General features: G+C 40.3%; 2 protein-coding genes and 1 non-coding gene across 3 annotated transcripts; 2 read left to right on the top strand and 1 right to left on the bottom strand.

The window, feature by feature from the left end:
* Nucleotides 1-518: 518 nt before the first annotated feature.
* LOC130496825 (uncharacterized) lies at nucleotides 519-2,631 on the top strand. Its single transcript, XM_056989347.1, has 6 exons — nucleotides 519-683; nucleotides 864-1,258; nucleotides 1,332-1,458; nucleotides 1,546-1,857; nucleotides 1,934-2,146; nucleotides 2,239-2,631. Exons 1-6 carry the CDS (start codon nucleotides 681-683, stop codon nucleotides 2,551-2,553), a joined length of 1,365 nt encoding a protein of 454 aa, XP_056845327.1. The 5' UTR covers nucleotides 519-680; the 3' UTR covers nucleotides 2,554-2,631.
* A 769-nt stretch (nucleotides 2,632-3,400) lies between these two features.
* LOC108808420 (respiratory burst oxidase homolog protein E) lies at nucleotides 3,401-5,889 on the top strand. The gene is made up of 8 exons (XM_056987278.1): nucleotides 3,401-3,619; nucleotides 3,809-4,192; nucleotides 4,273-4,484; nucleotides 4,831-4,984; nucleotides 5,062-5,253; nucleotides 5,341-5,469; nucleotides 5,559-5,637; nucleotides 5,780-5,889. Exons 1-8 carry the CDS (start codon nucleotides 3,401-3,403, stop codon nucleotides 5,887-5,889), a joined length of 1,479 nt encoding a protein of 492 aa, XP_056843258.1.
* A 2,645-nt stretch (nucleotides 5,890-8,534) lies between these two features.
* On the bottom strand, nucleotides 8,535-8,641 carry LOC130497216 (small nucleolar RNA R71). Its single transcript, XR_008936226.1, has one exon. It is a non-coding gene; the product is annotated as a small nucleolar RNA R71 (small nucleolar RNA).
* Between the last annotated feature and the right edge of the window lie 3,619 nt (nucleotides 8,642-12,260).

Raw genomic sequence — 12,260 nt, forward strand, 5'->3', positions numbered from 1 at the left:
TTTTAAATCTTCAAAAGATTATATTTTCAATCTTCAAATGATTTATATTTTCAAATCTTCAAAAGATTATATTTTTAAATCTTCAAAAGATTATATTTTCAAATCTTCAAATGATTATATTTAAATAAATAATTTGATTTTGTATAAGTTTAAATTAGGAAGAAGAGATTGATATTAGAAGTTAAAGAATTGTGGTTATAAATTTTGAGGTTTGATATGTTATGAATATATGAAGTAGAATATAAGAAAGATGGGGTTTAAGGTTTGGGGTTTAGAGTTTAGAGGTTTAGAAAATAACCTCGTTAATAACTCGTAACTTACGAAGCATTTACGAGGAACAGAAAGACGGGCCTCGAAATTTCATCGTTTTATTTGGGACGGGCCTCGCAATTTCCTCGTAATGTTACGAGGGTTTTACGAGTAACAAAAAGACGGGCCTCGCTAATTTATCGTTTAATTTGGGACGGGCCTCGCAATTTCCTCGTAAGCTTACGAGGTTTTTACGAGAAAGAGGAACACGGGCCTCTTTAATTCCTCGTAAACTTACGAGGAAATTGCGAGACCTCCGTAACTTATATATACAACCTCACAAACCTCACACTGTCCATTCCTCCCAACTTCCTCTCCACTTCCTCCCCATTTCGTCTCTAACTCCTTTCCCATTCCTCTCTCCTCCGAAAATGGTAATTTCCTCGCCCCCTTTATTAGTTTAGACAATTTAGATAGGTGGTTAATTTAGGTGGTTAGTTTAGAGAATTTAGATAGGTTTACGGATTTTATGTTTGTTAGATAGATTTTTAAATTATTGATGATAGCTTTTTAATTATTGATGATCATAATCTCAAAAAAATATATTTTTGCAGGTTCGCCAGCGCATGCTTACTGCTCACTACAGGGAGATATTCGGTGAGCCTGGTAGTCAGTTAGACCCGCCAGGTTCTTCTTCAGGTGCCGGCGGTTCAGGTTCTTCAGATCAGGAGTCTGTTCCCGAGACTCAGCATTTCTTCCCTCCGATTCCTCCTCCGATGGCTCAGCCTCAGCCGATGGCTCAGCCGATGGCTCAACCGATGGTTCCTCCGATGGCTCCTCCGGTGCCTCCTCCGATGGCTCCTCCTGAGATCCCCGCCGCTGTTCATCCCGATCTCATGGTGCCACCTACTGTTCCGTTCTCGCAGTACACTGTCGAGGATATTCTTGGTATGCCAGGCAGAGCTGGTTTACCAATCATAGACCCCGACAGACCCGACGGGACTTTATGGTAAGTGTATTTTTTAAATAATTAATTTAATTTATAACTTCATTAAATAATTTAAATTTTCATTTTTTTCCAGGTTTGGGGTTGACAATTCCCTTGCGACAGATGTAACCGAGACGATTAAAGGTTACTTCTCCATGGCGCATCCAAACTGGAAATTGACGCCGATCTACATCCGAAAGACGTGGTTCAAGATTTACGCTGTAAGTAATTCTATTAATTAAATTTTTTTTTTATTAACTAATTATTAATTTTTTTTTTATTAACTAATTATTAATTTTTTTTTGCAGCAAAAGTATCATTGGTCCATCGGGGTCAGTGAGAGAGTGAGGAAGGCGTTTTACGAAAAGGCGCAAGTTCGCTTGTCGGACACGGTTTGCAACTGGAAGGGTGCCTGGATCGTCAAGGGGTACACCCGTGGCAAACCCGCTGAGCTTACCACGGATGTTTGGGACGGCCTCATCCGTTACTGGAAGGATCCTAACTCCATTAGGATCGCAAACATTTGTGCTGCCGCCCGTAACACGGTAGACGAGCACGGTAACGGCCCGATGCTACACTCTACGGGCCAAAAACCACATGCCGGTGTCCGTTTGAAAATGGTACGTAATTAAATATTTAATTATTATTTTTAATATAATTAAATATATTTCTAACAATTTTCTTAAATGTTTTTAGGCCAAAGAGTTGGGACGTCTCCCGACTCTTCCGGAACTTTACGAGCGGACCCACAAAAACAAGGCGGGCCAGTTTTTAGATGGCAAGTCCGAGCAAATCTACAACAACGTAATTGCTCGGGTTGAGGAGCGCCAGACTCAGCTGACCCAGCAGTCCGGCGACGGATTACCAGTTACCTTATCCACAACTGAAGTGGATAAGATTTACGAGGAGGTAAATTTTTTAACATTATATCTTTTTAATTATTAATTGATTAAATTTCCCTTTTAAATTTAACTAACAAATATAATTTTTTTGTTTTTAAGGTTGTCCCTAAGAAAAAGGGACGTACGTTGGGGATCGGTTCCGTCAATGATGTCCCGAGAGCGACATCATCTTATGCTCAGAGACAGACCGAAGAAGTCACTCAGTTGCGTTCCGAGCTGGGCGCGACCAAAAGCCGTGTGAGTGGACTCGAAGCCTTCATCGACGTTATAGCGTCCACAAATCCGGAATGGGAAGCTTTGTTGAGGAACATGAAACAACAAAATCCCATTCCAGGCGAGTCATCGGGCACACATAACGAGGAGGATGTTACGAGGAGGAGCGAGGAATTCTACGAGGCGATGAACGAGCCTTAGTTTTTTTAGTTTTTTTTCGGTTTATGTATTATAAAATCCAAAACTTAATTATATATAAAATATTTTGTTGCTTGTGAATTTTATTTAAAATTTATTTATAAATCCAATATTTAAATATTTTTATTTTGTTAAATTAATAATTATTATATTTATCAAATAATATTTTATTAATTCGAAAAATGGAAGTCTACGAGTTATTTACGACGAAAATGTTTCCGAGAAATTTACGAAGAAATAGTTTCGAGGTTTTTACGAGGAAAGTCTTTCGAGGTCTTTACGAGGAAAGGCTTTCGAGGTTTTTACGAGGAAAACCTTTCAACGATTCTACATCGATTTTACGAGGAAATCCTTTCAAGGATATTACATCGAATTTACGAGGATATGATTTCAAGGATCTTACGTGTAAGTAACGACGCGAGGTTCACGTGGTTTGTACGAGGAAATTAGGCGAGTGATTTACGAGGAAATGGGGCGTGGAACTTACGACGAAATATTAACTTCGTCTTTACGAGGAAAGAGAAACCTCGCTATACTACGAGGAAATGGCGACGAATCCTTTTTTACGACGGACGAAAAACGACGAAAGGCTTTTCCTCGTTAATTCCTCGTAAACCTCCTTTTACGAGGAATTAACGAGGAAAATGGCCCTCGTTAATTATTTGTTTTCTTGTAGTGTACATACATGAATTACAGTAGACCGCTCAGCACGGCAAGTGTTGGCATGAACTCACCAAGACGGAATCTAACTAAACCTCGTCATGTGGTCCAAAAATGTAGACAGAAGCTTCAACGTTTGGTTTTAGATAACTGGCAACGCATCTGGGTTCTGTTATTATGGTTCATTGTCATGGCCGTTCTCTTCGTCTGGAAGTTCTTACAGTACAGAGACAAAGCTGCTTTTAAGGTCATGGGTTATTGTTTAACCACTGCTAAAGGAGCTGCAGAGACTCTCAAGCTCAACATGGCTCTGGTTCTATTACCCGTCTGTAGAAACACCTTGACTTGGCTGAGATCATCACGGGCTCGAGCTTTTGTTCCTTTTGATGATAACATCAACTTCCATAAGGTAATAATATAAGACAACCTTCCTTTTCTCTTTCTATTTTTCAAGACTCATGATTTTGGAGCCATAAACATTTGTTAAGAATTTCAAAAAAAAATATATTTTTCTCATAATTTAGAACCTAAGTCTATTATAATTTCCAAAAATTTTGGAGGCCACAGCCAATGTTTGACCTCTGTTTTTGTGTTGCAGATAATTGCTTGTGCTATAGTGATTGGAATACTTGTTCATGCTGGTACTCATTTGGCATGTGATTTTCCACGGATTATAAACTCAACTCCAGAAGATTTTGCCTTGATAGCTTCTCCCTTCAATGGTGTAAAGCCTACATTCAAAGACCTGATGACAGGTGCAGAAGGAATCACTGGGATCTCTATGGTGATCTTGACAACCATTGCCTTCACATTAGCATCAACTCATTTCAGGAGAAACCGTGTGAGTCTACCAGCACCACTTGATAGGCTAACTGGCTTTAACGCATTCTGGTACACTCATCACCTTCTTGTGATTGTCTACATTATGCTCATTGTGCACGGGACCTTACTCTTCTTTGCTGATAAGTGGTACCAGAAAACTGTAAGCAGAACCTTTAATCTTATAACCTAAATGGTCAAAATGTCTTGAAACCTAAATGTATTGCTGTTAAAACCTCTCAGACATGGATGTACATCTCGGTTCCTCTATTGCTCTATACAGCAGAACGAAGTATACGAGCTTGTAGGTCCAACCATTACTCTGTCAAAATCCTTAAGGTTTCTATGCTACCAGGGGAAGTACTCAGTATAATCATGTCAAAGCCTCCTGGATTTAAGTACAAGAGTGGTCAGTACATATTCTTGCAATGTCCAACAATATCTAGATTTGAATGGTGAGTGCTGATACCACACTCCTCATGATCTTTACCAAACATCTTGAGTTTTACATATATAGATGTTACCTAAACCTTTCTAGGCACCCTTTTTCTATTACCTCTGCACCAGGAGATGAACAACTCAGTGTTCACATCCGAACACAAGGAGATTGGACAGAGGAGCTACAACGAGTTCTAACTGTAGGCAAAGATCTTTCAACATGCGTGATTGGCCGATCAAAATTCGCTGCCCATTGCAATATTGATTTACAAGAGTAAACTCCAAGACATCTTCTTTGCTTACTCATACTTGCATTACCATACTTAGTTGTATTAACATGCCTTGTTGTTCATGCATTGGCAGCCGACCAAAGTTATTAGTAGACGGTCCATATGGAGCTCCAGCACAAGACTACAGAAGTTATGATGTCTTGCTCCTCATTGGATTGGGAATAGGCGCTACTCCTTTCATAAGTATCCTCAAGGATCTCATGAACAATTCAAGAGATGAACAGATAGTAAGTCTGATTCAGTGAACCACAAATTAAATCTTGTAAGGAACCTTATAGTAGCTATAACTTCATATGTGGTACAGTTGAATGAGTTCAGCAGATCAGATTTCAGCTGGAATAGCTATACATCTTCATATACCACACCAACCCAAATTTCAACACAAGGAGTGGAAAAAAAGGCAGTGAAGGCTCACTTCTACTGGGTCACAAGGGAGCCAGGATCCGTAGAGTGGTTTAGAGGAGTGATGGAGGAAATATCAGACATGGACTTCAGAGTAATAAACAACAACATATCTTCAATTTCTCATCACCAGTTAGCTTATGAGATACTAACATATCTATTCCTCTTTTTCATGAGACAGGGCCAGATTGAGTTGCACAACTATCTTACAAGTGTATATGATGAAGGCGATGCAAGATCAACCTTGATAAAAATGGTCCAGGCTTTGAACCATGCCAAACATGGAGTTGATATTCTATCCGGAACACGAGTAAGAAGGAGTGTTACATATCATCAGACCAACATTATGTCCCAATATTACCTAACCACTAACAAGCTATAACATCATTCATTTGACAGGTGAGAACACATTTTGCAAGACCCAACTGGAAAGAAGTTTTTGGTAGCATAGCAAGAAAGCATCCAAATTCAACAGTCGGTAAATATTATTCTATACAATGATAAACATTGCAACAACGATAAGTTACACCGGAAAAACACAAGAAAGAACATGTTTTCTAATACTTTTAGGCCAGGGCATTACTAAAAATTATATGAAAACGACTTATGTTATTGCGCAGGAGTGTTTTACTGCGGCATACCAACCGTGGCAAAGGAGTTGAAGAAGCAAGCACAAGAAATGAGTCAAAAAACAACCACACGGTTCGAGTTCCACAAAGAGAATTTCTAATTTGATGCTACAAGTCAGCTTCTATCATCACTTTTAAGAAGTGAGATTTAAAGTCACGGCAGCCACCATTTTTCTCATTCTAACTTCACAGCCAGCAAAATAGATAACATACTAGTAATATACACTGTGTAGATAAAGGACTCATTGTCCTGCATGTTTGTATAGACCAGCCTAAAAGGCATCATGAAAATAATACAAATATAAGTTACTTTACTGAATGATGTTTACGCGTCTTTCCCAGAGCTGCCCCAATTTGTATTTCCATTACCACAAGCTATTTGTATTCACAGAGGAAGAAAATATAAAACAAGAAAGGTTTCATGTACAAAATGCCTTGTGTACATTGCTACTGAGACACACTCAAGAAGAAGAAGAAAAAGAGAGATTCATGATTCATCCGGTGATTATCAAGCTTTTCATTAGCGGAGAGAAATTTATCCTGTAATTTTCTGAGTAAAAAACAAATAATATTATAAATTTGATAAGTTAGTTTCCTTCTCTAATGTTAACTAGAGACATAATGAATTTAGATATCCAAAAAATTTAAGTATCAATGACATCCATCTTTTATGTATTCATCTAGATATTATACAATTGATATCTTGTGCATTTACATGTTTTTAGCTTGGATATCTTGTACATTTTGATCATATAGAGTAGGATTTAGGCATCTTTAGGTTGCATTCTGCATGCATAAGTCCCTATCAGGTGTTGCAGCAACTGATATCCGCTCGGGTAACCATATCCGCTCGGGTTTATGGTGAAGAGACGAGCAATGTGGCTGGAGCGGGGTCATGCAGCGGGGTCGTGACACCGGTGTGAAGCCTAGAGCGGGGTAGAGCTGGCTGTATGGAGCGGAGTCACCAAGGCCGCTCGGGTTAACAGCGTGAAACGAAGCAAATCGGTCCGGAGCGGGGTTGTAGAGCGGGGTTGCGACACCGCTGCGTGTTTTGACTTGAGCGATTTATGATGTTTTAAGGGTTTTTTAGACTTTTTATTATGAACCATTAGGGCTTGGAAGGATCATATAAAACTTTTTAGACCCAAATGATTGGATTATCTTATTATCTCTTGAAAAACATAAACCTTTTGGTGAAAAAGTTCTTTTCTTTGAATCAAATCATCATCTTGTTCTTGTGTTCTTGAGTAATTTTAAGTTCTTATCTTCCTTTCTTTACATGATTAAGCTTAACTTCTCAATGGGTTTAAGAAGAATCATGGTGATTAGTGAATACCACTTTTGGATTCATGGGTTAGGGAGACTAAGAGTGATTAAGCTAGATCTAAGATGTTTAGGTAAAGATTTATCTATTTCCTTGCTAGTAGAGTGTTCTTAATGCATCTTTTGAGTTGACCTCTCAAAAGTTGAGCTTTAGACATTTCCCACCCAAAAGGTGTTTGATGAAATGTCTGAGCCAACTCTCCTAAGCTTTTAACACACTTTGCCAAAGAGATTTGTTGTTAAAGGTGTTAAGATGGCTAGTAGACTTGATTTTAATGATTGCTTTTATGACATTCAACCAAAGAGATTTGATGCTTGAGTCATCTTAGCAAATGAGCATTCATCTAGAGATAGAGTTTGCTTAGGATTGTGTCTAGGCCTAAGGTTAGTAGATTGATTGAAAGCTGCCACCTTTAGTTCAAAGCTTGATCACCTAAAGTCTGATCCCTTAACCCATGAGTTCTCCCATCTCATAATCAAAGAAAGTTTACTGTTTTATTGCATTTTAGTATGTTTTATTGCATTTTAGTATTGCTCTAGTTTAAAACTCATTTCACTTTTGGGTTGCACTTAGATTAAGCATGGAATTGTATTCTCAGTGCATTGAGATCACCTAGGATTGGTTCGACATTTCATATACTACTGCATTTGATAGGGACCCTGAAAAGTTCTGTTATCAAATTGGCGCCGTTGCCAAGTTCTATTGTGATTTTGACATTGGGATTTAGTCATTTGCTTGAGGCTAATTCATTTTTATTATTATTGTGATATTGGCTCTGCTTTTTCCTCTTTCTTTTTCATTTCAGGTGTATGAACTTGAGAAGTAGAGGGACTACAAACCTCACTCCTCTAGTACCAGACATCCGGGCTTTGGAAAGAGAGAATACAAGAAGAAGGAGAGAAGAGGAGCAACATGCTCATTTCAACAGATTGGGTTTCGATATGGCTCACCATCAGAACCAGAATCAAGATGGAGAGATCCCTTTGGGAGCTACCCAAGAGGGAAATGGTCAAGGAGCTGCCAACCTTCGACCACAACACCCACAGCGCCAAGCTCGCGCCATTGGAACCTATGATCGCCCTCACATTCATGGTCATAGGTTGGGAATCAGAGCACCACCTGTGGAGAACAACAACTTTGAGATCAAGTCAGGCTTGCTCAACACCATAGAGAACAACAAGTATCATGGCCTTGCTGCTGAAGATCCATATGATCACTTGTACAAGTTTTATTAGTATTGTAGCTTGTCCAAGATCAATGGTGTTTCTGAAGATGCCTTCAAGCTCAAGTTGTTCCCCTTTTCTTTGGGAGATAAAGCACACCAATGGGAGAGGACTCTTCACTCCAAGTGACTCCATCAACACTTGGGATGACTGCAAGAGAGCTTTCTTAGAGAAGTTCTTCTCCACCTCCCAGACAGCTAAGTTAAGGAATGAAATTTCCTCTTTCCAGAAGAAGAACCTTGAGAGCTTTAGTAAAGCATGGGAGAGATTCAATGACTACCAGGCTAAGTGCCCACACCATGGTTTCATTAAGGAAAGCTTGTTGAGTACATTTTACAGGGGAGCTCTACGTGAGTACATAGCAAGATTGGACACCGCAAGCAATGGATTCTTCTTAGGTAGATCTGAAGAGGAAGCAGAGGCACTGGTTGAAAACATGGTGAAGAGTGACTCAGTCTACAGTGGGGAGCATGACAGAGCCAACAGAGGTGATGATCCGCAGCTACGAAAAGACATGAAATCTCTTCAAGAGAAGATGGATATTCTCATCTCAGAAAAGGCTAAACAGGAACAAATGAACTTTGTTGGTAATCCACACCAAGAAGCACCTCCTGTGGTTAATGAAGTGGATGGGTTAGAAGGTCAAGAGGAGTTATGCTTCATCAACAACAATGGTACTTGGTACAAGAAGGAGCCCAACTTTCAGTACAACAACTACCAGCAAAGACCTTATTCCAACAACCAACAAGGTGGTTACCAGCTTAGGAACAACCAGCAAAGAAGCCATCAACCTCAGCAAAATCCTCCTCCTGGTTTCTCCAACAAAGGAAACCAGTCTACTCAAGCCCAAAAGAAGTTCTTCTCAACATCAGGCTAAAGACACAAGTGTGGAATCAATGTTCAAGCAACTACTTGAAGCTCAATCAAGAAGTGAGAAGCAAATTGGTTATGAGTTGAAGAACATCCACTCAAAGATTGATGGAAGCTACAATGAGCTCAACAACAAGTTCAGAGCTTTGGAGAATCAGTTTGCCTCTATGAGTTCTAACTCCAATCGCCAACAAGGAACTCTTCCCGGAAAGCCTGAGCAAAACCCAAAGGAGACAATGAAAGCAATCACTCTAAGGAGTGGCAAAGAGTTGCCTTCAAGAGTTCTCACCAAGGATGATGAGAAACAAGGTGGGGAGGTGGCCATCAACATAGATGATGATGTGGTGATTGTAGATGAGAAGACCAATGATGAGATCTTGGAGAAGATAGTAGAAGCTAAAGGTAAAGGGAAGATTGGAGAAGAGAAGAAAACAGTGAAGCATGGTGAAGTTGCTACTCCATCAAAAGAATCTTCTTTTGTCCCCCCTCCTTATGAACCCAAGCTCCCATTTCCTGGAAGATTCAAGAGGCAGCTGTTGGAGAAGTACAAGGCACTCTTTGAGAAACAAATGAGTGATGTTCAGGTCACAATGCCCATCATTGATGCTTTCATGCCGGTTCCTCAATACAGCAAGTTCTTGAAAGATGCTGTAGCTGCAAAGAAGAAAGAAATGGAGGGCATGATGATCCTTACTCATGAGTGTAGTGCAATCATCCAGAGATTGAACATTCCTAAGAAGCTAGAAGATCCAGGATGCTTCACACTCCCTTGTGCCATTGGTCCTATAGAGTTTGAGAAGTGTCTTTGTGATCTTGGAGCTAGTGTCAGTCTCATGCCTTTGTCAGTTGCGAAAAGACTTGGATTCACTCAGTACAAGAAGTGCAGGCTTTCATTGGTATTGGCTGATCGATCGGTGAAATTCCCTGTTGGTATCTTAGAAGACCTCCCAGTGATGGTTGGAAATTGTGAGATTCCTACAGACTTTGTGGTGTTTGAGATGGATGAGGAGGCTAGAGATCCTTTGATCCTTGGTAGACCATTCTTAGCTACAGCAGGAGCTATAGTGAATGTGAAAGAAGGAAAGATAGATCTCCATCTGGGTAAAGGGCATGTTCTCCACTTTGACATCAAGGAGATGATGAAGAAGCCAACTGTGCAAAACCAAGCCTTCTACATAGAGGAAATGGAAGCTCTAGCTGATGAGCTTCTTGAGGAGTTGGGACTAGAAGATTCTCTACAACATGCTTTGACCATAGACAAAGAGGTCCAAGTAGTAGAGAACAAGGAGAGTGCAGCCTATGGGAAAATGTTGGATTCGCGCAAGGGGTTTGTGGATAAGGAGCAGTATGAGGAGCTACCACAAGCATCTTCAGCTACTCAACAAGAGGACAGTCATCAAGATGACTGGAGTGAGCTCAAAGCCCCTAAGGTGAAGCTTAAACCCCTTCCCCATGGTGTAAGGTACGCTTTTCTTGGCCCTAATGAAACTTACCCTGTCATTGTGAGTAGTGAACTTACTGAACTTGAGCTATCTGAACTTTTAAATGCACTTAAAAGATTTAGAAAAGCAATAGGGTACTCTCTTGATGACATCAAAGGGATATCATCTACTTTGTGCATGCATAGGATACATCTTGAGGATGAATCTATGATTTCTATAGAACATCAAAGAAGGTTGAATCCCAACTTGAAAGATGTTGTAAAGAAAGAGATTCTTAAACTCTTAGATGCTGGTGTGATCTACCCTATCTCAGATAGTAAGTGGGTATCTCCTGTGCATGTAGTCCCAAAGAAAGGTGGTATCACTGTGTTTAAGAATGAGAAGGATGAATTAATACCAACTAGGACCATAACAGGTCATAGGATGTGTATTGATTACCGAAAACTTAATTCAGCCTCTAGAAAAGATCATTTTCCATTGCCATTCATTGATCAAATGCTTGAGAGGCTTGCAAATCATCTTTTTTATTGCTTTCTTGATGGGTATTCAGGGTTCTTCCAAATCCCCATACATCCCAATGATCAAGAGAAGACAACATTCACATGCCCCTATGGCACCTTCGCTTATCGAAGGATGCCATTTGGGTTATGTAATGCTCCAGCTACCTTTCAAAGGTGCATGATGTCTATCTTCTCTGACCTCATTGAGGATGTTGTGGAGGTGTTTATGGACGACTTCTCTGTCTACGGATCCTCGTTTTCTGCTTGTTTGTCAAATTTGTGCAGGGTCGTACAGAGATGTGAAGACACCAACCTTGTGCTGAACTGGGAGAAGTGCCACTTCATGGTTAAGGAAGGGATTGTGCTTGGGCACAAGATTTCAGAGAAAGGCATTGAGGTGGACAAAGCCAAGATTGAAGTGATGGTTAGGCTGCCTCCACCAAAGACAGTAAAAGACATTAAAAGCTTTCTTGGTCATGCGGGGTTCTAGAGAAGGTTCATCAAAGACTTTTACATGATCTCTAGACCAATGACCAAGCTGCTGTGCAAAGAAGCTTCCTTTAGCTTTGATGTAGAGTGTCTTGAAGCCTTCAAGAAGCTGAAAGGCGAGCTAGTGAGTGCACCTATTGTCAAGCCACCAGATTGGAATCTCCCTTTTGAGATCATGTGTGATGCTAGTGACTACGCTGTTGGAGCAGTCTTGGGGCAGAAGAAAGACAAGAAGACACATGTGATCTACTATGCTAGTAGGACCCTTAATGATGCCCAAGTGAAGTACTCTACAACAGAGAAGGAGCTATTAGCCATCGTCTTTGCCTTTGAGAAGTTCAGGAGCTACCTTGTGGGGTCTAAGGTGATTGTCTACACAGATCATGCAGCTTTGAGGCACCTCCTAGCCAAGAAAGATGCCAAGCCAAGACTGTTGAGATGGATTCTACTGCTTCAAGAGTTTGATCTTGAGATTAAAGACAGGCCTGGAGTTGAGAATGGTGTGGCTGATCACTTGTCTAGAATGAGAGTAGAGTGTGGTATCCCCATTGATGAAGGACTTCCAGAGGAACAGCTTATGGCTATTAGAGCAGTGGTTGCAGTTTGTGAGACTGGTAAGAAGAT

Source organism: Raphanus sativus, chromosome 6, assembly GCF_000801105.2.
Source record: "Raphanus sativus cultivar WK10039 chromosome 6, ASM80110v3, whole genome shotgun sequence".
Taxonomy (NCBI): Eukaryota; Viridiplantae; Streptophyta; class Magnoliopsida; order Brassicales; family Brassicaceae; genus Raphanus; species Raphanus sativus.